This window comes from Pagrus pagrus (assembly GCF_965226575.1).
Source record: "Pagrus pagrus genome assembly, chromosome: 11".
NCBI lineage: Eukaryota > Metazoa > Chordata > Actinopteri > Spariformes > Sparidae > Pagrus > Pagrus pagrus.
In genome coordinates, this window is record NC_140195.1 from 33,420,801 (window position 1) to 33,447,621 (window position 26,821).

A 26,821-nucleotide genomic window follows, 5' to 3' on the forward strand; every position below is an offset into this window, starting at 1 on the left:
GTAAATTGTGCCATTGATAATTGAAGTAAAACAGATCATTTTAATCTCACAAACGATAATGCTATATAAAAGCAAGACAAATTCAATACAAAATTACTTATTTAACGTTTATTTAAAGTTTTAACAACATCAAAGGCCACTTTTCTATAACAAGGCCGATACCATCACATGAACACCTAATTGACTCTTTCTCTTCACAGATCCAGCCTACTAGGCCTACAACTTAACATCCTACTTGTCAATGCTGCAGGGAAATATGAACTTCCAAGTTTTGTGGTGTGGGTGGTTTACTTAAAGATAGTTTACTCTGTCTAACCCTGTCTGTCTTCTGTTTGTATTTGCATGGCATGATGGATTTTGGTCTAAAATTAAGAATGTCACATAGTTTTAGTGATCAAATGTAGGAATAAATTAACAATAACAATAAAATACAATAAAGTAATATATAGTAAATAATCATAAGCTGGGGTAAGTTGTGCCACTGGCACAACTTAACCCAGGCCCTTTGGTACAAATCACCCCAAGCCCACCATTTTGAATAAAATGCATCCCCCAGCTGTTTTGAGCTAGCATCATGTTAGCTGTATAGACTCATGGTGTAGCTTACTAAAGCACTGAAACATGTGTGAACTGTTTTCAAAGTTGTCTATAATTGTTCAAACACAGCAATCAAACCGTGATCATAGAAATGTTACTTTGGAGGGCAAAAAATTGTTTTTTGAACTTAAATGTGCTTACCTCTCAAGCCATGTGTCTCCCTTCTTTGCAGGATGAGCTAAATGGATGCCTCTTCAAAAATATGTGGTCACATGACCAACTTTTTCTATGGTCTTCTAGATAACTGGGGTTGCACTACTTGCCCCTTGGCACAACTTACCCCACTCTCCCCTACTACTAATGCTGCTACTATTACTACTGCCACTACTACTACCTTTACTATGGCTGCTGTTACTACTGCTACTACTTCTACTAATACTACTTCTACTAATGCTGCTACCTTTACTATAACTACTGCTACTACTACTAATACTACTACTACTACAACTTTTACTATGCCTACTGTTACTACTACTACTACTACTACTGCCACTACTACTTCTGCTACCACTACTACAACTACTACTGCTACCCGTTACTATAACTACTGCTACTGCTACTACTACCATTAATGCTACTACTAATGCTAGTACTACCACAACTTTACTATTACTACTGCTACTAATACAATATTACTACCACTACTACTATGCCTGCTGTTACTACTTCTACTACTACTTCTACTAATGCTACTACTACTACTACTACTACTACTACTGTCACTACTACTACTACTACTACTACTAATACAACCTTTACTATGCCTGCTGTTACTACTACTATTACTACTACTTCTACTAATGCTACTGCTACTACTGTCACTACTACTACTACTCCCACTCCGAAACACCGCTGTTCCGAATCCGACTTTCAAGTTCCAATTACTTCCCAATAGCGTTAGGGTTAGGGTTAGGGGTTCCCCAATAGCCTTTTCAGAATAGCAGGGTCTTTAGAAAAAATGGGAAACCACGCCATTACGAAGAATGGAAGTCTATTTTCGGAACAGCAGGGTTTTGGAAAGGCGGGGTGTAACCCTACTACTACTACTACTACTACTACTACTGCTACTACTACTGCAAGGTGCTGCTTAAATTACTGCTTCAATTACTACAGGCACTATTGCCCTCAATACTCCCAATACTACTACAGCTTTCACACAAACTGAATATAAGGTGTGTGGTGGAGCTTTGCAAATCAAATCAAATCACATTTTTTTTGTATAGCCCAAATTCACAAATCACAGTTTGCCTCAGAGGGCTTTACAACCTGTACAGAGACGACACCCTCTGTCCTTCGACCCTCGATTCGAGTGAGGAAAAACTTGCCCCAAAAAAAAAGCCCTTTTAACAGGGAAAAAAAAAATGTGGAAGAAACCTCAGGAAGAGCCACAGAGGAGGGATCCCTCTCCCAGGACGGACAGACGTGCAATAGATGTCGCATGTACAGAGCAGATCAACGAGATCACAATGTATACAATTATAATGGATGGTTGACAGGAATGAGCACATAAAGAGGCATCACAGCAACAACAATGAAATGCACATGGAAATGTGATTACTAGTGATAACAGTAGTAGTGGTTAACGGTAAGGATAGTATGTAGTAATGCATTACAATAATAGTAGTGGAACGTATGTAACAGAGATATGACTAATATTAGCAACAGTAGTGGTGGGTGTCAGGCAGGGCCATGGCAGTAGGCGCATCCATGATCAGGCAGGGTCATGGCAGTAGGCGCATCCATGATCAGGCAGGGCCATAGCAGTAGGCGCATCCACGATCCACGACCCGGGCGCGGCCAGGATCCATGGGAGCCTGTAGGACTAGAAAGCACAAGGACTCCGGGGAAGAAGTGAAGTCAGTGACATGCAGAGGTGGGGCATGTATACAGGCATAATGTATACAGATGGAGAGGAGAGGAGGAGAGAGAAGCTCAGTGTGTCATTTGTCCCCCGGACTGGGCCTATAGCAGCATAACTAAGAGCTGGTCCAAGACGGACCTGGGCCAGCCCTAACTATAAGCTCTATCGAAAAGGAAGGTCTTAAGTCTACTCTTAAAGGTAGAGAGGGTGTCCGCCTCCCGGACCAAAACAGGAAGATGGTTCCACAGAAGAGGAGCTTGATAACTGAAGGCTCTGGCTCCCATTCTGCTTTTGGAGACTTTAGGAACTACAAGTAATCCTGCGTTCTGGGAGCGTAATGCTCTAGTTGGGTGATAGGGTAGTATGAAACTGCAGGTGTAATTGCAGTTCTACTATGAGCAGTGGAGCAGCCCTATTTTCGACCCTCAGCAGGTGACTGTGATCACATCTGCTTCTCTGTGGGGAGAGTATAATTATTATGTTTCAGTCCCCATGACCCACTCTAACAAAACAACTTCCAAAATGCATATGTTGCTTGTTTAATTGATTACACCTAAAGTCCTTTTTGCTGCTCTGTGGCAGAAATGGTTAAGCACATGGCTGATCCCATGGTCAGGGGTTTGATTCTTCATGTGCTCACTTTAGGAGAAGTTTCCAACATAGATAATAATGTCACACTTGCATATACATAGTTGATTGGATGACTGATTACACCTGCAGTACAGTGTGAATGTTTTTTTTTTAAATGATGAACAAGTAGAACCTCTCTCCTTTCTAAATGTTAAATCCCTTCAGTTGTGCCAGGATTTTTCCTAGTCAACTACTTAGAGCACAGATCACAAGTTAACCATTGGAAAAACTATGAAACTGTGTCAGATTCTTTTTGCCAGTTTGATAGACTCTTTATCTTAAAAAACACAATGTTAAGGTATGCCCCAGTAGCTCAGTTAGTAGAGAATGTGCCACATGTAATGAGGCTGTATCTTGGCAACAGTTGCCAAGGCTCAAATCCAACCCTCACCCCCACTCACTCCTTCACCATTTCCTTTCACTCTCTCTTGTCCTATTACAATAAAAAAGTAAAAACATATTCCACATACGTCATGCATTATGACTTTTATTTAACTTTTATTCACACATACTGACATACAAATAAACTTCACTGTCTGGTGAAGTGGCCAAGTGGTTTGAGCATAGTACTAGTGCCCATGCACTCCACTACAAGATCACTGGCTCAAAGCCTGACTTTTGGAAAGGTAACTTGATTACTGCAATTCCAACAAAGGATATTTCTACATTCACACTGCATTTTCAGTAGGAAAATGCATTTTCTAGTTGTAAGTAAGAATTCACTGGATGAATGAATGAAAAATGGTATGTCCTAAGTGACTTAACACAGTGGAACAGATTAATGTAATGGTCTGTTTTTGGAGCTGAGTTGAAGTTCTTTCAATGGACTTGACCTGACTCTTGAGAATAAAGAGAATGGCTCCCCCCATTCTGATGGAAAGTCAGGTGAAATTTTGTAGTCCACAAAACATTTCAGGAGTTGTTTTAAAACGGCAAAAACAGCAAAAACTACAACAACCAAAAGCCTAATCCAAGTCTCAGGTAGCCCCAAGATCCCAAATTGATTTGACATGTTATTTGCAACTTTTTATTTAAGTCAAACTCTTCACTGTAGCTGCTAAGCTAAAAGTGTCAGTGTACCACCCCTCTGAGGTGGGTGCACAAGCACAACCATGTATAGAGAGCCTAAATAAAGCTGCCGATAATAAAATGAATGTATTAATTATTATTATTATTAATGATATTAAAGTCATTTCGGGATCTGTGGGCTTACTAGGCTCCTTTTTTACAGTGTGAGGCCACTGAGCCTTCACTGTAAAAAATGTCAGTGGATTTTACCATAAAAAACTGCAAAACTACTACAGGAAAAAAACGTAAACTCTAAAATGGTTAAGTACAATTTTTAGAACAGTGAAATACTGTAACTATATATATATCAGTCAAAAATGTAATTTTTACATATTTTTTCTGGAAAAAATACATTGCTCCACTGTTAAATACTTGTGCAATCTGTTTATTACAGAAATATGCCGTAATTTACATTACAGTCAATACTGTAATTTTTGCATCATTATTTTTGCACGTTAACCGGTCATCTAGCTGCTTAGTTTATGACTTTATTTTAAACTACTTCCAAGAAATAACGGACCTTATCAGCGAGCCTGAAGCTTGCGTATGATAGGCGTTTATGTCTGCAGATACAGTATAGTCATGTCATTACAGTATCTGAATGCAAAAATGACAAGATAACGTGACCTCTATTGATCCTACACCAGTAACCTGTAATAGCAGCTCAAAAGTCAAAGAGTGATTGGTTGATTAATTGATAAAAAAAAATCAAAATAAAGAAATGTATACATAATATACACCACTCACTGATAGATATGACCATGGTTGGATAATTGCACAGAACAAGTGAGTAGATCTTTGTAATATAAAGATAAGATGCTGTGTAGCATTAATCAAAAAATATAGCCAGTAAATGTGGTAATTGCACAGAGATTGGATTTTCACAGGACTTGCGCACTTGTTTAGCACACTATGTTTATGCTGTGATTCATAGTTGTAACTACTGTTATTATTTCCATGTTGTCTTCAGATGAGCACAACAGACCAGTCCCGAGGAAGCGCAAATGGCATGAGCTCTACCAGAAAGTAAAGTACAGCAAAATATCCACCTATTACTTATGACCATGCATATCACTAGATGAGAAATAGTCAATCTGATGGTGCAGAATGTACTAATCTGACCATGGACTGTACATGAGTGTCACTCCAGGCTGAATACAATTCTGATTGTTTCAGATTGAGTAATGCCACGTGCAGGCCCGTGGACAGACCACCCTCTTTCTAGTTGTTGATTTCACACTGTTAAGGTGAGCATTAGAAAAATTACATCTTGCATGTTTGTTTACATTACTGTTATGCTGTTGTTGTTACAGCACATGTCATAATAGGATTCCAGGTAGGAAGAGACTTGATAAACTTATCAAGAAGGCCAGCTCCATCCTGGGATGCCCTCTTGACCCAGTGCAGGTGGTGGGAGAGAGCAGGATGATAGATAAGCTGTCATCGCTGCTGGTGAAGGAATCCCACCCCCTGCAGGACACTATCACAGCACGGGGGTTGCTCCTTCGGCGATAGACTGATACACCCCAAATGTGTGACGAATTTTTAATATCCATATTTATTATTTGTAAATAAAAATACACTGCCCACACTGTGTATAATTACACTGTTCATATTGTAAATATTATGTATATACAAGTCTATTCTATTTCTTATCTTTTTATTATATTGTTTATTTTTTACTTTTGTTTTATTATTGTTTATTGTAATATTCCTGTCCTTTGGCTGCTGTAACACAGAAATTTCCCCATTTGCGGGACAAATAAAGGAATTCTGATTCTGATTAATGCTGTTGTTTTAGCAGCCTGCCACTCAGTCTCCTGCTGATGTTCAGCCTGTGGTCTCAGTCTCAGCCATTGATACGACTGATAATGCAGCCCAGCGGTCTTTCCTGCGCCCCCCTCCAAGTTTAGCTATGGTGAATATTGTCGCAGTAATTAATGTCTTGTATTAATTGTTTGTAAGCGTTGCATCATAAAATTAACTTGTTGTTATTGTTTCTCCTTCAAGTTCACTACATCACGATTTGGTGGAGCACAGTCAGCCTCAGTAAAGCTGAATTTAGTGGCTAGAAGGACTCCAGCCCTTCTCCTTCTCCTCCGTCCCCTGGGAAGACCCCAAGCCCAACTTCATCCTCTGTGAGGACCCCCAGCCTTGCTCCATCCTGTGAGGATCCCTAGCCTTGCTCCATCCTCTGTGATGATCCGCAGCCCTGCTCCATCCTCTGTGAGGACCCCCAGCCCTGCTCCATCCTCCTTGAAGACTCCCTCTACGGCCTCCGTGAGGACACCCAACCCTGCTCCATCCTTTGTGATCCATCCTGCCTGCTGTTCAGGAGTCCCTACTCTTTCAACATACACTACCTAGTGGAACTACGCTCAACACTGGAGTTCCTCCAAAGGTACAGTTTCTTTCTTGTAACATTATTTAATAACACAAGACATTTAATTTCACTCCTCAGTTGTATATTAATATATGTAATTTTTTTCATTAAGGTGTTTCTTCTCTATAAATCCTGAGATTTATAACAATTTTATACATTGTGCTTTGACACGCAAATTATAGAGGCACTGGGAGTTTATTTGAAACCCAGATTTTGTTTGACTACCTGTTTATTTGACTATTTGTTAGATTATATTGTGGGGATGACCATTTGATAAATAATCATCAGTAATGTCTGATAGTGGGTGAAAGTAGTGGGGCAAGTAATATAACAGCTGGAACAGACTGGTAAGTTCACAAAATGACATCACTTTACTGTAATGCAGCCAGAGACAAAAGACAACACTTATGTCATATCACAATATTACCATACCCAAAAGCCCACACCACATTTAGTGTATGTATGTATGTGTGTATATATATATATATATATATATATATATATATGTGTGTGTGTGTGTGTGTGTGTGTGTATATATGTGTGTATATATATATATATATATACACACACACATAGATATACATATATATATCCATATATTGCCCAGCCCTAAGCTGACACTACTGATTTCTATTGTAAGTGTTTTGGTGATGTGAAATACTGTATACCATTATGATCTAAAATGTAAAAAATATTGTGATATACATTTTTTAAAATATTTCTCACCACAACTTTTGTGTTAATGAAACAACTTTTGATCGTATAGTAATTGTTATCTCTGCTCTCTCCCTGATAGTGGTGTTAGAGCCATTGCTGCAACTCAGTCCATCCAACCTGGCGAAACCCCTGATGTCCACATACAGTAACATTTGCTGCACCCTTGCTGCACCCTTGCTGTGCCCTTACATCAACAGCTACAGGATGGGACAGGAGGAGGTAGCATCTTGGAAACATCTTGACTAATTAAAGACACTTTTATGCCAATGGACATTTCAGGGTTTCCCCCAGTGTATTATAAGCCTGGCGGGCCGCCAGGTCTTACTTGCCCCCCTGCCAGGCTAAGCATCGTTTATTTATTTTTTAAAAATCAGTTTTTGCGCTCCATCAACACGTGATCAGGTCTTTTTCATCACCTGACAATGTCACAACTTCGTCGCACATAACGGGACATGTCACGGACATCATGCTCATCAGAGCAGCGGCTAGTAGCTGTTAGCACGTCGTCCCCTGCAGCGTCAGCGCTCCGGACTTCTGTGAGCCGAGGTGCTTTCACTTTTCAGCTCGTACGGTTCGCGTTTACACACATTTGTTTCCCCTGGTCCAAACAGTAGATTACAGAGTATCTTTGGTAGATCCGTGATTGTCACGTTTCCATGACGACTGACCGGAAAAAGACGCGTGGTCATGTTTACGTGACTCTAGATTGTAAAAATCTCTGAGGAAAAAAATTTAAATCTCTGGAGACACCAGGCAGTTGTTTTTTAGTTTTTAGTGCAGACAGTTGATATTATTTATCTAAATACTATTTTTATTATTTATTTATTTTTGTGGTTGGTTGAACAGCATTTCAAGAGTGCAATCTGTAAGACCTGGTGTTACATAAATGTCTTATAATAACACATGATAATGATAATATTTTCAAATTTCCAGTCAACTTTTAACATTGATCTTAAAGCCTTATGGAATCACTCCTTCTAAGTTCTACTACTCCATTAAAGGTCCCACAGTATACTGTTTTTCATCAATTTCACACAGCTGTCAGAGGTCCACAACACTGTATTCGAAATGTATTGCCCCAAACCCATCCTTGGTCCTGAATTTCAGCTGTCTAAAAGTGGTTTAAGTGAGCGGAGAGGATGCCGTTCATGCTAGCGGTAGCATGCGCTAATGTTTACGGTGGATGTATCACTATGACTCGCGAGATGCTGTCGTTCAACCATACCAGTTTGACCCCAGAATTGGACCCAGAAGGAGAGGCTCAGAAAAATACAGACTCTGCGGCTGCAGCAGGACTAAACAACACAACCACCCGGCTTTCGTCCCCCACTGACCTGCAACAGGTCACATCTAAAAACAGCTAGCGAAAGCTGTGTTTGTCTCCAACACAGTCTCCAAACTCTTGGACACTGTTCGCATAGTCTCTGTCTCCAGTCTGCACGTTTCCAGACTTTTTACTGTGACAACCAAGCTCCCTCGTAATATTATTGACATTAAACTCGCTTCAAACGCCGTTGCATAGCAGACCGAAGCGGAGCTAACTAGTTAGCCAATTTCAGGCTGACTTCACCATACTCGTAGGCAACTGTAAATACTATCAAACCGTGGCGACACTCACCTGTGGCTCGGGTGGAGTTGCTGGATCCCATATGGTTGGGACTGATCCTTTTACAAGGGTCAGTGTCGAGGCAAAGCCAGCTTTGTACTGACCCTCCTTACTGAAGCAGTCGGATGTGAAGTGGTTAGCACACACAAACAGACTTACACGAACTGTAGCCGGCACGTTGTCGTTAAAAATGAAACGCAACCACTGTCTCTTCTGTTCTTCTGTAGCTGGGACAGAATATAGGCACTTATCTTGATTTTTGCAACCAAAAACAGAGCACTTCTCGTTGCACTTCGACATAGTGCTTTCGATAGCGTAATGGCGGATCTCCGAGATGGTAGTGCTGTACCTGGTGGGTGGACACTGTGGGTGGGATTATTCAAATGACCGGTCGTCAACGTCGATAACCGAAGCCGAATTGGACTCGCTCATCTGGAAATTGCAGGCAAGACACCGTCAGAAATCTGTATCTCACTCAAAAAAGCACGGATGGTCTTTTTTCAAAGTTTTTATGCGTGTGGCAGCACCATAGACCCACAATAATACCCCAAATCCCAGAAAAAGTGAGTTTTTCATAATATGGGGCCTTTAATGAATCTGTTACCTGTAGGGCCCTCCCATCAGTCAATGGTCAGGGTCAGGCCCCTGACACAAAAAAACCCGCTTGGGCACCGATGGGCCGCTGGTGGGCCACCCTACCACCGGGCTTAACGAGTTTTCTGGGGGAAACCCTGCATTTCAAAACCTTGGACTTCTATCTGCCAAGAACTGTAGTAGTAAGCCAGGGTATACCTGGTAATTCTATTCAAGCATATTGTATGACCCAAACTGCCAGTTCAATTTCAGTAATCTTAACCATCATGATCATCTGTAAGTATCATACTGAGCACTCATGTATTTTTATTTTTAAAAATGTGCTTAATGTTCACGATCTTTCAGTCATTAAAATATTACATACAAGTTTTGTCTTGTATGTATTTTACATTGATGTTTTTTAGTAGTGTAAGATAGTGTTAATTAACCAAAGGTCGTATGGTTTTACCAAAACAGGCTAAGAGATGTGTTTTGTGCTAATTATGTGGAGTGTATTAAGATTTTAGATGACAGGTTTCATTCAGTGCATTTAACTAGCCAAATTAACAGTGAACACATTATATTGCATAATAAATTTTACATTAACGGTCATATTTAATGGCAAAACCTTCTATTTATTTGACATTTTAAGGGGACTTATGAAGAATAAAGTAATGTTCTATATTACAGACTGATAAATGCACATTAAAACACTATATATATAGTATACTAGTATGGTATACTAGTTTATAGTTTTAAAAAAGGAAGGAAAACCTGTTAATTTTACGGTAAAAAATCGGCAGCTGTGGTTGCCAGAATTTTACCGTAATAAATACAGTAGGCCCTTTTCTGCTATAACGGTAGAAGGATATTAGTACTGTTGATTTTACAGTAAAGGTCGGAGTTTAAAACCATATTTTACCGTATAAATACAAGTTTTTATTTATTTTTTTTAATTGTGCTGTCTTGCCGTATAACTAACATTAAAATCATGTTTATTATATGGCAAAACTGCGTTTGTTTTAATAGGAAAAATGTTTATTTGTACAGTAAATTTTAATATCTTAATATCTTATTACCGTAATAGTAATTACGGTAAAATTCTGGCAACCACAGCTGCCGCACTGTAAAGAATTTCGCTGTAAAATAACAGTAAAATACTGGCAGCAGGGACGTCAGTATTTTACTGTTATTTTACAGTGCAACTACTGTTATTTATTTTAACATTACTGTATTTTGGATTACAGTATATGCCCGTAGAATAACGGTGGGTGTTGTGGTTATTTTACAGTGCTTCTACCGTGATTTATCTAACAGTATATTACTGTTTTTTGGTTTACAGTACATGACGGTAGGATAACTTGGTTATGGTTATTTTACAGCGCATCTACCGTAATTTATGTAACAGTATATTACCACATTTTGGATTACAGTACATGACAGTAGGAGAACTGTGGGTTATGGTAATTTTACAGTATATGCCAGTGTGTTATAAAATCTGCTATTTTTGCATTCGTATAAATCCTCACCAATTTAAAAACAAAGTATGCAGGGCTTCTCAAATACCCAGCCCTAGGCTACGACATTCATCCTGACAGCCAGTCAACATCCAAAAGTCCTACAATAAACACACAGCTTGACTTTTCTTGTATTTTACTAACGTCTTGCCTTCTAGTGCTTAGAGCGGATCAGAAACACATTCAGCAACAACATGCATTCATCACTGTTCATCTGTCTACTGTGCTCAACTGAAGAAAAGTAGCAGGTTAAGCTAGTGGAGGACACGGAGTGGGAGAGTAGCAAAGAGTGGACAGTACAACATTTTCAAGAACCAAGAACCAGAACTCACAGAGCAGAGCACTCACTCTAACACAGTTTCCCAGAACCGACAGCACAGAGCTCTCACTTTAAACTTATTCAACTGTCTGAGCTGTGTCTGCCTCAGTTTCTATCATCAACATAGGGTTTCTATGCATGCCGGCTCAATGAAGTGACATAATCATAACTGAATTGATTACATTTTTTTGTTATTGCCAATCATTCCTAACCTCTGACCTTGAATAAAAATCAGATGCAGACCTTTAAGTAATAAGTTCGAGAACCATGGTATAGAACACAAGAAAATATACATTCCATAACATTGCTGTAGTTTATTACAAAGTGCTCATTTGTACGGCAGACTTTGTAAGATTAGTAACATTGAGAACATTTGTATTATCCTTAAAGACAGGACGAAAAGTGCAAAGAAGAGAAAAGCAAGAGACAGAAAGGAGAGAGGGTGGTTAGTTATAGTTTAGGGAGGGTTACCTCCTTAAACCTACCTTTAGTACCTCCCGAAACTATGGGCTAGGTCAGAAAAGTAGCATGTTGTTGGAATGTTAAGAAGGACTAGTGGGACGAATGGAGTCAAGCAGAAACTAGAAACGTCTACATTTTCAGAAGACAAATTGTGTGCTTGCAAAATTGAGTTTTAAGTATTTTAATCAGTACTTGATGTAGTCATCAGTACTTGAAGCAGTAGTTGAACAAGCTGATACAGTACTTCATGTATTTTAAGAAGTTTAAAGAGCAGGCAAAACAATGCGCTAATTTGAAATCAGACCGCTCCTCTGATCAATGATAAAATCAGATGAAATTATTTGCACATGTTCCTGCTGCCCTTCTCAACCAAGCACAGTCATCCTGTTGAGACTGCGGTATTCTAATATAATAAAATGTACATAATAAAATGTGTTGATATGTTTTTAATGTTGCTCCTGGCAGGAACACACTGACACACCTTACTTCTCCACCTGGTGAGAGACTGGCGATTGTAGGTCCTCACTCACTCCCTTTGGAAAATCCTCTTTCCCGTTTGTCGTTGCACAGTCAGCTCTATAAAAGCACAAGTTAGTTATATCTTCACAAAATTGGCGATTAACTTTAATAACGTAGCAATCTCTAAGATGTTCATTTAAGTAAATTCCTGTTAAGCCACTATCTATCGCTGAATAGGGTAACACAATGGTGAAAGCCCTTGCATTTGCAGTGATACGATGAGTACTATTAAAACTGGATGTCAGTGGTGACTTTCCTGGGACTTTTTCAAAGACAGTTAGACAGACAAGTTAGTGGCATGTTTTACCTCACCCAGCAGTGGTTGGTCTGCCAAAGAGGGTAGACAAATATGACGCTGCAGACCTACATGTGAAGGTAGCTCGCTTCAGGTGAAGCCGCTTGGCATGTCGCCTACTATTTTTTTTCGGTCTTTTTCGGTTTAGCCTACTGCTTAGCCACTGTAACACCACGGGTGTCACCATATATACGAGATTATCCTCTTTACTGCCTTTTTTTTGCTGACTTCAAATGAGTCAAAGGTTGCCCTACCTTATTTACAAAAATAGTTACTGAAAGGCTGGAAAACTAGTGTGCAATGAAGTTAATGAAGTTAAATTAATAAATGATAAGATAATAAACACATAACACATACATTTTAAAATTAAAAAAAACTTTATGAAGGTCAGCAACACCTACAGCTAATTGAGCTCAAGCTAGCTACAGAGCTTGTTTCACTTAGCCCTATTTAGCAACCTGAACTAATGAAACAGACCTAATGAAACATCTGAAATGTCAACAGTTCAATAATCATGCAGACAAAACAACACTGGACACTACCAATTTCGGGAGATAAGCATGACTTTACTTTACCTGCTCTGTTGAACTCCACATGGACTTCTCTGGGTGGAATGATATGACGGAGCTGGCTCTCCAAAGTCAAGGTCAGGAATAGCCAGTTAGGTTACATATTGTCACTCAAAAATGAGTAGTTTGAAGAGTTTGATCAGTAAAGAAGTGCTATCATCAAAATAGAAACATAAACTCGCAATCATCAGTAAGATGCTGATGAATAATGACTGGACTTGAGAAGGGATATTAGCACGTCTCCACTGCTTGACAGAAAATACTGTATTGTGCTGTTAAATTACAGTTTCTTATTGTTAACTGAGCATGAACTGTTAATTTACATGTAAGCATGAACATTTAACAGTATTTTACAATTATTTTAAAATACAGTAAGATACTGTTGTAATCCACCGTAAATTTACAGCAATTCATTACAAATACTGTTTTATGCTGTTAAATTACAGTTATCTATTGTTTTTGTTAAATAACTGATTTAACTGTTGATTTACATGTGAGGGATTAATATTTAACAGTATTTTACCATTATTATAAAATACAGTAGGATACTGTTGTAAATCCACCGTAAATATACAGCAATTCGTTACAGTGCGTTTTTTTACCGTAAAGTCAACGGGGGTTTTTATTTTACAGTGTATGTAGCCATTTTATTACATTTTGAAACAAGTCCCCATTTACTTCAGTGAAGCTCCAGAAATGTTTTGTGGACTACCAAAGTTCACCTGACTTTCCATCAGTATGGGGGCAGGAGATAATGACTGAATATTACTTTTTGGGTGAACTGTTCCTTTAAATCATAGTATGCTGCCATATTACTAGTCACCCTGAAAACAAGAAAATCAAAAATGGTAGCGTTGCTTTGGGCTTTGGACTGCTCTTCAACTGATTACGTACAGATAATTCAACAGCAAGAGCTTTATGATGGTTTTCAGTTAGTGTGTCGTAAGAAATCAGGTGACATCACCGAGACTGACTGATATAAAGTAGTAATGGTGAAAAACACAGACCTGCTGAAGGTGGACATTTGGCACAGGTTTTCTTATGTAATGGTTTCAGACTGCAAGCAGAGATAAAGAGAGGACTCCCCCTTAGACAACTGAGTATCTACTGTACCTATTGTAGAATGTAGATTTGAAAAAAACAAACACGACTGAATTCATCAAATGAAAAAGAGAGTTTATTAATCTTTGTTGGCAACCCACATGCAGTTATGTAGTGAACTTGTGTCCTTTAGGATGGTAATGTTACTCTGCAGACTTCATTACACTTCTGACAAATAACCAATTTGTCACTTCAAACAGAAAAATACATATAAGCAATACACACAGTTGAACTGTCTCTAATGCAGAATCATACATTTCCTGTTTCTTTGGTTGGAGGTGATACTATAATCCAACATGTGTCCCAGGAAACTGTCAGACTACCCTGATGGGGAAATGACACAAACACAAAAAGAAAAAGGATTATACAGGTTATAAAGACCTGGTCATGTAGCAACACTGGATTGTATTAATGCATATTTATTTAATGTTAGTAGACTCTACAGGCTGCAGTGTTTATTATATTCTGCAATATGAGACAGGACAGCATACTGATGATTTTGTTATTCAATAGTTATGAAAATGTCACATATCACACTTCTGACATGTAAAAATTGCAATTTCACATGTGAACTGGAGTTTCAACATGAGAAAATGCATTCATTACAAATGTGAACATGACATTTTATCAAGCAATTGGCTTTTTTCACTCATGAGTGAGTTTCAAATATCATACATCCATACATGATTGGCTCTTTTCCACATATGGATTATAATTTCCACATGTGGAAACCAAAACATGGCACACAAAATCACATGAAATCTGATTCATTTGTCTACATTTTCACATATTATTGGCTATTTTCACATGTGAACTAAATTTTTTAAAATTCGAAAATATGTGGGGGAAAAAAATTCAAGAGGGGAACTGGACATTTTAACAAGTAATTGGCTTTTTCCTCATATGAATGAACATTTCCACATGTCGAATCGACATTTTGAATTACATAAATTCACAGTTATTGATTTTACATGTGGATTAGAATTTCAACATGTACAAAAGCTGTACAGAGCCTCCTACTTAGTATGTGTACTTTGTACTATTTGTTGTTTGTCACTTGACTTCAAACTGTGTAGACAGTGTGTTGTCGGTCACTGTTGTTTTTGATATACACATAAACCTACTGTATATTTTCATGTTTTCACCTGCTTGTTTATTTAACGGTGATACATTTGTTGTTACCTGTCTTTGTTCACCTTTGTTGTCCTTGTTTTTAGCCGTATGTCTATTTCTATCTTCCTGAAAATTGTGTGTGACACTGTGAGCAATGTAAAGCAGGACTTAGATTCCTTCTTTGTGTACACATAGTTCCCCAATAAAGCAGGTTCTGATAACAATTCTGGAATAGTACTGTTTGGTATTTAAATAGATAAACTTCTCACAAAATATTTAGTAGGTCTAGTCTTAGTGCTGCAGAAAAAGTCACATTGTCCACTGGAAAATACTTCAACATTTCGGGAGACACTATTTGCTTTCTTACCAAGAGTGCGATGTTTATATCAGTCTCATGTCTGTGTGTTGAGTTTGGAACTGCAGTCAGGACCTGGTTAGCCTAGCTAAGCATAAAGACAGGAAACACAGGGAAACAGCTAGCCTGCCTCTGTTCAAAGTTCAAATATACACCTATGTATATATATCTAATATATGGAAGCCCTGAACGGCCATGGGTTTATTATTTATTAATTATAATATATCATTAATATATATTATATTAATGATAGGGCCGGGACTTTAACGCGTTAATTAAGATTAATTAATTACACAAAAATTAACGTGTTAAAAAAATTAACGCATTTTAATCGCACTTATATTTGCACTGCAGAACGTTTCTCACTGGATGAGTTTCAGGCGTACCGATTATACTGGAGCACAATTATTTAACGAGTTAAAAAGCCGCCGACACTTGGGGTGCGTCTCAGCTCGGGTCAGTAAAATTAACAGGCTGACAGTGACAATCACGTGAAACTGAGGCGAACTCATTCATGGTTGCCTCTGATTATACTGATAATAGCCTACCTATTAGCTTCCAATGTAGACGCGCGACATGCGTGCTCACAACCCAAAGCGGCACGTAGCCGCGTGCATTCGGTGCGACGGCGACGCCGTTTTTTCCCCCCGTGCATGTCCGTGGAGCTGTGCGCCGCGGACGTGCACGGTTCCCTACGTTGCTGTGTCAGGCAGGTGTTTCCCACGGAGCTCTGCCCCGTTTCAAAGGTGAAGGAAGCCCTAAGTGGAAAGACGTTGCCTCCGCGATGTAGAATGTGTTTTATAGAAGAGAAACACACATTTCAGGACCGCTGACTTGTATCATCAAAACAGACACATGTAAACACAGAAAGCTGAAAATCACTGGACATGTCTGTTGGGATTATACAAATCAACAGTGTAAAGTAGAGCTGTCAAGATGTATGCAGTAGTTAATTATTGCATATCCTACTGTACCTATCACTCCTATTGTTTCTGATGTACAGGTGCATTAGAATGTCATGGGAGAGTTTATTAAGGCCTATGTCACTAATTCAATTCAAAAAGTGAAACTAATACATTATATATATGTCCATTACACACCGAATGAAACATCCCATGTCTTTATTTATTCAGTTTATTTTAATAGTAATAATTATGGCTAACATTCAATGAAGACCTAAAATTCAGTATCCCCAAAAATGTAAATATTACAAAGGAACTTTTTTTTTTCTTTCTTTCTTTTTTATTCAGTCATTATTCAATGGTATACTAAAACCTATATGAAATAAATTGCTTCTCACTGTTCTCAGGTCAAATATTTATATGCGATTAAAAATGCGATTAATTTCGATTTATTAATTACAAAGCCTCTAATTAATTACATAAATTTTTTTAATCGAGTCCCGGCCCTAATTAATAATAATAATAATAATATTTATTTATTGTTATTAATGGTTATTTCCTCCATTTTCTCGTGATATTGAGTTAAATGTTGTTTGTTTTCTCGCGATCACAAGTTATTTATGTCATTGTCACGGAATAACAATTTTCCCGAGTTAAAGGGGAACTACCATTTTTTACAACCTGGACCTTATTTCTAGCATAAAATACGATCATTTACTCACCCAGATAACTTTGGTGTCATTTGGAGTAGTTCGGATGAAATTAGATCCATATAATGCGAGTGATCCAGGCCCTGAAGCGCAGCCTCTATATAATGCATTATCTGCCGCGAAACTAGTTCAAATCAAATCAAATCAAATCAAATCAAATTTTATTTGTATAGCCCAAATTCACAAATCACAGTTTGCCTCAGAGGGCTTTACAATCTGTACAGAGACGTCACCCTCTGTCCTTCGACCCTCAATTCGAGTCAGGAAAAACTTGCCCCAAAAAAAGCCCTTTTAACAGGGGAAAAAAAAAGCGGAAGAAACCTCAGGAAGAGCCACAGAGGAGGGATCCCTCTCCCAGGACGGACAGACGTGCAATAGATGTCGCATGTACAGAGCAGATCAACGAGATCACAATGTATACAATTATAAGCAATGGTTGACAGGAATGAAAGTACATAAAGAGGTATTACAGCAATAATAATGAAATGCACATGGAAATGTGATTACTAGTGATAAGTAGTAATAGTTAATTTCACCAATATTTTGTTATGATACGCTAGTGCTATTCCCCTCTGAGTCCGGGGTTGCCTGTTATCAACATCCGGGGTCTGTAGGTTGACCTAGCCGTTTAGCCTAGCCACAGCCGTTTGTTGTTCTTTGGCCAGCTGTTCCTCTCTCTGCCTCCGCATCCTCCTTTCAACGAGCTCCTCATCCGTGTACTCTGGCTCAAAACAGTAAGGACGTCCATCATAAACAAAGTCATCATCCACCACCGCAGAATCGGAAAAATATTCAGCCATGTTGCAAAAAACTAGCAGTAGCAAACTACAGGTAAACAAGCCGGCTGTAGCGGGTGCGCGCGGCTTTCAGAGATGACATCATCCAGGTCAGAGGTTAGTAGGTCAACCTACAGACCCCGGATGTTGATAACAGGCAACCCCGGACTCAGAGGGGAATAGCACTAGTGTATCATAACAAAATATTGGTAAAATGAACTACTTTCGCGGCATATAATGCGTTATATAGAGGCTGCGCTTCAGTGCCCGGATCACTCGCATTATATGGATATACGCGGCGCTCCACTGGATCTAATTTCGTCTGAACGACTCCAAATGACACCAAAGTTATCTGGGTGAGTAAATGATCGTATTTTATGCTAGAAATAAGGTCCAGGTTGTAAAAAACGGTAACAAAATAATTTTCTCAAAATCTCGAGGAAACCAATTATTGTGTGATAACAGCATAATTTAACCAGTTATCACGAGAAAAACAAAAGGTTGATCCCTCTTATTATTATTATTATTACTTAAAGCCTAATGTTTTAGACAAGAGCACCGTGATTGCATGTATAATCAATACCTCCTATGAAAAATATTCCAGCTAAGACTTCTGACCCTCATGTATGATTTTACTGAATCCCTTATTAAATTTTGTTGTGCCATCCTCAGCTGCAGTCTTACCTCTTCCATTGTTGCATCCCAGACCACTGGCGTTTCCTATTCGATCCATCCTGGCTCCAAAGCAGCTAGAGGCCCGTTTCCTGGTGGTCAACAGCAAGTCCTGCAGGCGGCTCCTCTGACTTGCAGTCCTGCTGTGGCCCTCACTTGGTGATTGAGATCTTTCTGATATCAAAGGTTCTTGGTCCCCCTCCTGGTCCAGGCTCCATCCTGTGCTGGCCTGGTTGTGCTCAGGCTCTTGGTTTGTCCCTTCATAATCAGCTTCAGAGTCCTCCTCCTGGGCTGCTTCCATCAGAGTCTCCTCAATGCGCCCCAGCAAAGACTGGTGTGGAGAGATAAAGATGGGTTACCTTAAAACCGAAACTGTCTACATTCTGTCAGTACGTTTTAGGCATAGGAAACACATGCTCCTCGAGAAACAGCCCAGAATTTGGTATTGGGCTTGTGAAGTTTTGAACTAAACTTAAAATGGTGTCTAAGCACCCTAACGCCAGGTTCAGACAGGACGCGGAAGCGCCCCGATCGGCTGCGAAGCGCCGAGGAGCGGAGTCATTTTCATTTCGGCGCCCATGTTAACCGATTGTGTCGTTCAGACAGCAAGCGCCGCGGCGCCTGGTCTAATTTTTTCGCGTGCCACGGCCGAATGTGTCAAGCCGGGCAGGAAGTCAAACAAAGCAACAACGAGAAATCCTGTCGATTTTCAAAATGAAACACATTTCAAAATAAAACTCATTACCATGAAGTGGACATACATTTACAGTTGTCAGGAAAACGTGGCGTTGTGATTTTATGCGGTTATTTACTTTCCTATGGTGAAAAAACAGCTCCAAGTGTGACTACAGAACAGCTGACGAGAGTTTCCGAGCGCGGCGCTTCGGCGTCCTGTCTGAACCTGGCGTAACACATTTCAAACCTTGTGGTATTCAACCAAGGCAACTGGTAAACTGTGAGGGTATAACAGGTGCTTTGAAGCACATTTACATGCTTGGGAGGCTCAGAAATCCTCACAGTGCACACTGGCTGGATGTTATAGCCTTGGTCAACAAGGATTATTGAGTATGCGCCTGCACCAAAACCATTAACATTAAATCATTTTGTGCCATATAAACAAGTGTCATGGAGTGTCTCTTAGTTTAAAGGGGCTCTATGTAACAATTTATGACAATTAACATGTATTAATCACTTTTTCATTGGCCATATGTAAGCAGATTGCAATGTGAATTGATCATTTTCAGCTGCTTACATTTATCAAGCTATCAAATCTGTTGCAGACTTACATACATGGCATTGAAAAGCTATGCTAAACCAGCTACTCCTCACAAGTGTCTCACTCTAAAACATCCATGTAGACACAAGCACTACATTACAATACTATTGTTATGCCTATAGCTTACAGTAGTCATAATGTAAATACCCACATATCAAATCAACAAGTAAAACATTCGAATGGCAAATGTTCATAAAAAGTTTATATGATTTGCTTTGAAACTCTCAAATTCACCCCACAGAGCAGTGTGTGTAAGTAGCAGTCAACTCTTGAAGTCATGAACTCAGGAAGTCGTTTTCTTATGATAAGTTATTTCATTATCTCGAGAAAACAATATTTGATATCTTGTCATAATGACAAAAACAACGTTTCTGTACCTGACAGTTAATGTAAATAGTTTTATTCACATTTTTAAACAGGTTTTAGGTGATATGCTTTCCTAATCTGTGGCTTGATCACTGGGAAATATCCAAGTGTCAGTAAGATATCAGTTTTATGGTTTCTCAGGCTAACTTAATTGTGGAGATGATATGTGTTTGGTCAGCTAACACTCATGAAATCTCATCCCAACAGTTTTTTCGAGGGACTATTTTAAAGATAAAAAGTAAGAGACTTACATATTGTACTGTAGTTCTTTCCAAGAAGCTTCAAAAGAAATTACGTATAATACCATTTTATCTCTAATTCCAATGTCACCATTTGATTTTACAAAATTAAGCTCTGTAGTTTGCCCCACCCTCTCATTCTCGGTGATATTACATTCTGGTGGAGACATGCTGGAAATAATATTGGATATATAAATACTGCAATGGGAAGTTATTAATTATATAAAGCCTAATGTCTTATATAAAGCCTAAAGGCTGCAAACAGCACATAGGACATGACCTCAGTGGTAAAAGTGATCATCTTCACATCTCTGACTAATACACAGCTCACTCCCTGTATTTATGTTCCTGACCTCCTACAATGGAGTTGCTAGACAAACAGGTGTGATCACTACAGTAGTGATGTGGTTCCATACCTTGAGCTGAGCCAGGTCACTGGTCGATGAGGGCCTTCCCAGTACGTGGCCGCAAACTAGTGTGTGCTGACACAGCAGGACCAGCAGGCCCCACAGGACCGCAGTCCTCATGTTATCCTTCTGCTGTTACTACGGCTGCAGCCTGCACTGTAGGGCTTTATATACATGCCATCACACACACACACACACACGCCACAGACAGTCGGTGTCAGTGGCTCATCATTTTGTAGATTTCCTCAAGTGCATTCTGACACCTCTGCTTGATAAGACAGCTGGTCAGATGTCCCTTCAAGTGGTGCTTGGTGGTAGGTGATGTGTGTGTGTGTGTGTGTGTGTGTGTGTGTGTGTGTGTTTGTGTGTGTGTGTGTGTGTGTGTGTGTGTGTGTGTGTGTGAGTGAGTGAGTGAGTGAGTGAGTGAGTGAGTGAGTGTGTGTGTGTGTGTGTGTGTGTGTGTGTGTGTGTGTGTGTGTGTGTGTGTGTGTGTGTGCGTGTGTGTGTGTACAGTAGCCTATATGTGTCTGTGCATCATCAGGCTAAGCAGATAGCAGGGGCATGTCCTGAGAAGCCATCTTGAGGCTCTGAGCTCAGATGTGGTGTGTAATGACAGGAATGCAGCATTCACTATGCAAATACTTCACACTGTCTGCACTCCTGAAAAATACCATAGTAGGTTAAAACTGCTGCACCTGGGATGGACGGAGGTTACAAGCCTACATAATATTATAATGTGAGCTATTCAACCAAAGACATCACTAGAACTAGAGCAATATGCAAAAGGTCACTCTGAAAAATCGATGTTGTTGAGTAACTAATTGGCATGGTGAAGCCAGGAAGGTATACTGACAACTGGACACAGCATCAGAGGTGGAGCCCCATTCATTCCTGTGAAAGCTGCTCAGTGGTACATGAAGCATATAGAGACTTCCTTCCAGTTTAGCCCTCTGTTAACTTGAATAGGGATATTATGATTTAACGGGTCAGCTCTTCCAGCCTGTCTACATGTTATTAGACTGAATGGATCAAATTATGACTGATTATGAATTATTGTATAACCCTAACCTGCGGATGTAGTGTTGCACATTTTTGGGCCCGTGCATCCTGTGACATTGTAATTACATGGTTTGGATGCTATGTAAAATTGGCTTCAAAGCCTGGTGCTCGTCTCGTGGGCAACTGGTCTGCACTTGCCATCTTTATTTGAGAAGGATAGTGAGTAAACTGTCAGTTGTACAATATTCATTATCTGTATCTGGTTGTCTTTTGCAGGGTCACCGGGGCTGGAGCAGATCCCACATTTACATTAAAGTGGAACAACGCTTGGCCATTATAAAGCCGTTGCACACTATAACAAACTGAAGCCATATTTTGGGAATACATAAACACCTAAAACCAGGGAAAATCAACAGGACAAAGAAAAAGTTTGGAACCCTGATGTTGTTCTAGTTAATGACCTGTGGGTATCTAATGGGGTGGGTCAGGCACCAGGCCGTAACAGGAGATGAGCCGCTCAAGTGAGGCACACTGAGTTGCCACCTTTGGGAAAGCCTGGGGTGAATGAGAGAGATTTACCAACAATGTACAATGTGTACCCTAAGGAATTGGGAATTGGACACATGGACCAATAGGATGCAGAAAAACAGACATTAGGACCTCAGACTGCTGATGAGTCTCCCATTTTATTACTTTCTTCTTTTTTTTATTAATCTCTTTTTATTGAGTTTTCATCAGAACATTCATGGAAAGAAGCAAGTTCAGCATTCAACAAATGAACAAGCATATGAGTGTTTTCTTATTTTCCATTGAGTAATGCTAAACATGGGTTGAAGATTTCCATCTCAGTAGTATTATTCAGCACACCAGCAACGTAAGAAAGGCCAATAGATTAAGAATATATTTGGACTTTTGTTTCGCACTGGGTACGATGCCAGAAATTGCTGTCATGGGTTTTGGTTCAAACTTGAGTACTGACAGAGTGTGAAATATTTCAGTCCAATAGCTATAAAGAGAAAGGCAAGACCAAAAATGTGTATCAAGGAGGCTGGACCTGACTTGTATCTTTCACAGATAGGGTCTACATCTGCATAGATTTTGGATAGTCTCATCTTAGTCCAGTAGGTTCTGTGAACCAGTTTACACTGAATCACGCTGTGATTTGCACATATTAAGGAAGAGCGCACGCTTCTGTATCTCTTGTTAGATGGCAGCAGGGTGAACAGACTGTGACTGTCGACAAGATTGAATGGTTTTGTGTGCTGTCCATGGTGCTGAAAACTAAGGTTTACATTTACCCCAGGATCCATACAGAACTAACAACAACTTAACATGTCTGTTATGTTATCAGTCAAAATCCAGTTTAAAGAAATGTGACGAGGGTGTATCCATCGCCTCACTACTCATCAGTGATTTCAGCATAGTCATACTTATCCTGAACAATTACAGAATATCCTGAATGCAGTTGCCTGTGGTTGACTTGGAATGGCTACTTCATCAATATTATATATTTCAAGAGGTGTGTTTTCATCATCTTTGTCTTGTCCTTATCCACTCCCACATTCTCTACCCATGGGAGTGCTAACAGGACATGCTGTGGATGCTGTTTGCACTGTGGCTTTGTTTGTATTGTGACATTCAGTCCATGTGATAAGACCTTGCCGGCTATCAGTCATTATGATTGCAAAAATTGTGAAAGCAATGTTTGAAACATAATTTACCTCTTAATTATTTTTGCCCTGATTTAAGGCTGCTTCTGGCTAATATCAGGTCATAGGCAAATTAAATGGACTAAATAGCCCAGGCTGGCCACACAGCAGATAAAAAAAGAGACTGTTGAGCCCACATCTTTACAGATACCTGTCTCTAGCACAACATACTGGATCAAGCTGTTGCACTCGACGGGCTGACCTACAGCCAGACGAGGACAGGTGGGCTCTGTGTTTTCATCATTGATGCTTGGTGCTAAAATGCTGTCAGTTAATGGCAGTGTTTACCTGATGTTGAACTTTTACATAACTGCTGTTTACATTCACCTTCATGCAAATTCAAAAAATGTACTACATGCTTATGTATGTATGAATATAAATAACTGTTCTATGTTTGTGTAGCATGAAGGAGTTTACAAACGGTTCTTTTGTTATGCAGCCCTGTGTTATAAAATGACAAATAAATCACCTTTAACTCCAAGCAACACTCGGTTTAATGATGTGCAGTTGTAAACATTTATTCAAACTTTTAACAGTACTTAAAGAACAATCTTACATCATTTTAAATAAATATATTTGTAAGCCACAGACAATACTCAATAAATATTACTAAATAAATAGCATTAAAATAAAAATATCTTTTGGTAGAGACGTTGCAGTTCCAGAATTTAGATGGTAAGACTTCATCTTTACTTTGGATCTGTAAGAGAACAAGAAAACAACATTAAATCTGCCATCAGGACTATTCATATTTTAATATTCATGTCATTATTTATATGAGGTAAACTCATGCTACACTGTCCTTAAAGTATATTAAATATATTTTTACCAGGCTCTTGTTTAATCGCAGCGTGAGTCAAATCTTTTTTCTTGTTGACTATTATAATGATTTTCCATAATACCCCTGACCCAAACAAAATTGTAAGTGCTCAACCTTGAGTGTAATTACTTCAACTTACTGTATCTGCCAACAGTGTTGCACCCAAGAGAGCTCATGGAGCCTATCCTATCCATCCGTCGACCGAAGCAGCCTGAAGATCTCCTGGATGAGTCATTGCGGACGTTCTTGAGGTTCTTGGCTGAGAAAAACTCCCTGATTGCTGCCTCATCAAGTCCAGTTTGGGGCTGCTCTCCATCTACGTCCTCTATGTTCAGGCTGTCCAGATCGTCACTCTCTGCAGGGACTCTTTGGGCCACCTCAGTCTGCTCTGAAACTGACTCCTCAAGTCTGTGAAGGATCACCTGCATAATCCAAAAAGACACATGTTAGGATAAGTTTTATATATCTTAAAAAGGATAAACATTCACAGGCGGGACCCTCAAACATTTCTGGTGGTGCTTTAAAGCATTATGATGCATTAGATTTTAGTCAATACTGAATATCCTACTGCAGCCTTTAATATTACTCTATCATTACACTAATTATTATTCACTGAGAGCATCAATTTAACTTCAATAAGCACAAATCATGAGTCCCATCAAACGGTATGCCACATTTATACAATCCCTAATGGGGGAAGATAAAATGAAACTCTTCTGCTCTGCTGCTGCAGATTGGACCGATGGTGGAGCCCTGTTTCAAAATCGCTCATTGTCGCCTCACCTTTAAGATGTCCATGTCAGTGTCAGTCAAGCCAGTGCTGATGGGATATGTGCTGATGAGCTGCAGGTTTAAGATGAGGAGGACGCCACAGAGGGGAACGGAATACAGATGCATGTTTCTCTGTGAGTTCCTGCTGGCTGTATCACTGAATAGATGGATGGATGCTCTTTGGCTTGTCCTTGGAGCTGTTTAGATGCTGGAGCCCACAGCAGCACCCTCTGCTCTTTTATACTTAGGCTCAACACACATAGGTATGCCTGGAATTTCAGTGGCATTCCTGACACCTGATTCTGATAACAGGAGCTGTCGGAAACTGCTCCTTTTAAAGACTTGTCTCTTAGATATGGGGCATGCTACTTTGTCTCAGAAACATACCCCACCCCCTCCTACACGGGACATTGTTGTCACTGAGCTACGGGAAGTAGTAAACTAAAAGACAGTGTGACCGTGTTACTAAATTAAGTGGTGTACGTGATTGTGGCAGGGCAGTCTGCAGAGATCAGCCTTCAGTGGGAGAAACCAAACCATGTGATCGGTGTCGCTTGTAATGATGAGCCCACAGAGAATTATGGTGCGTTCCATTTACCTCAGAGGTTGGAGCTGGGAATTATGTCATACCCAAGTTGACTGTGTTACACAAGGCTACAACAAGTCAGAATACCAATTCCAGCCAGGTTCGCCAATGTTAGTCATTGTCAGCAATGCCAGTTGATAACAACACATTACATGGTATTCTGTGCATAAAAACATTGGAGTAACATGTCTTCAGATTAGCCTAGGACTGATTTAATGAGACACAAATAAGAAAGTACTAATAAACAGTATATTCTACAGCTTTCACAGCTGTTGATAAGCAGAGCGGCCATTTGGATTCTGATGTTGGTGTAAGCAAGGTGCGTCCAACTTTCCAAGTCGGAAATCTGACTTTAGGTGGGCCTTTTCAGTTGAAATTGCAGACTGGGGAGTTGGACTTTCCGAGTTTGAACTTCCAAGTTTTATTGAAACTCACCATGATCACAGACTCTGCTGCTACCCTCAGCTCCACTCAGCCTTTTAGCATCTTTCAGCCAACTATTTTGGTTTTATGGTCCACAACTTTTTTTACTGTATCATTTCAGTCTTGGTGCTCTCATCAACTTTGTTTCCAGCATCAGTTGCAGACAACTATGTGAACAGTGAAACTGAGCAAAATGGCTTCAAAGTTTTTTGACTGTCCAGCCAAATGTGCTACAGGTAGAACAGTGGTTATGTGCTTATTAATTATGTATTGTTTAAGTAATCTTTTCAAGTCTTAAAAATCATGACCAATTACTTGACCTACGACCATTAAAAATGCAGATATTGCTCTCTCACCTTGAAAAGATATATGGGTAGTGCAAAGTGCAGTAACTACAATCTTCTTCTTGAAAAATAAGAATTGAAATTGATTTCTTATTACATGAAATCTGTTATTTAATAGTTTTATTGTTTGCATGTT

At 39.5% G+C, this 26,821-nt stretch overlaps 2 protein-coding genes across 3 annotated transcripts; both read right to left on the reverse strand.

Annotated features, from left to right (window-relative positions):
* Window positions 1-14,319: 14,319 nt before the first annotated feature.
* Window positions 14,320-21,153, reverse strand: nppa (natriuretic peptide A; the record flags this gene model as incomplete). Its single annotated transcript, XM_084366294.1, has 3 exons — window positions 14,320-14,541; window positions 18,758-19,076; window positions 21,043-21,153. 3 exons carry the CDS (start codon window positions 21,151-21,153, stop codon window positions 14,537-14,539), a joined length of 435 nt encoding a protein of 144 aa, XP_084222420.1. The 3' UTR covers window positions 14,320-14,536.
* A 3,228-nt stretch (window positions 21,154-24,381) lies between these two features.
* Window positions 24,382-25,508, reverse strand: nppb (natriuretic peptide B; the record flags this gene model as incomplete). 2 transcript variants are annotated; one of them, XM_084366281.1, is made up of 3 exons in its annotated part: window positions 25,345-25,508; window positions 24,701-24,983; window positions 24,382-24,441 (listed from the first exon to the last, which is right to left on the reverse strand). In XM_084366281.1, exons 1-3 carry the CDS (start codon window positions 25,456-25,458, stop codon window positions 24,431-24,433), a joined length of 408 nt encoding a protein of 135 aa, XP_084222407.1. In that variant the 5' UTR covers window positions 25,459-25,508. The 2 variants fall into 2 exon arrangements, with proteins under 2 accessions (XP_084222407.1, XP_084222406.1); XM_084366280.1 differs by lacking the exon at window positions 24,382-24,441 and having other exon boundaries at window positions 24,687-24,983.
* Between the last annotated feature and the right edge of the window lie 1,313 nt (window positions 25,509-26,821).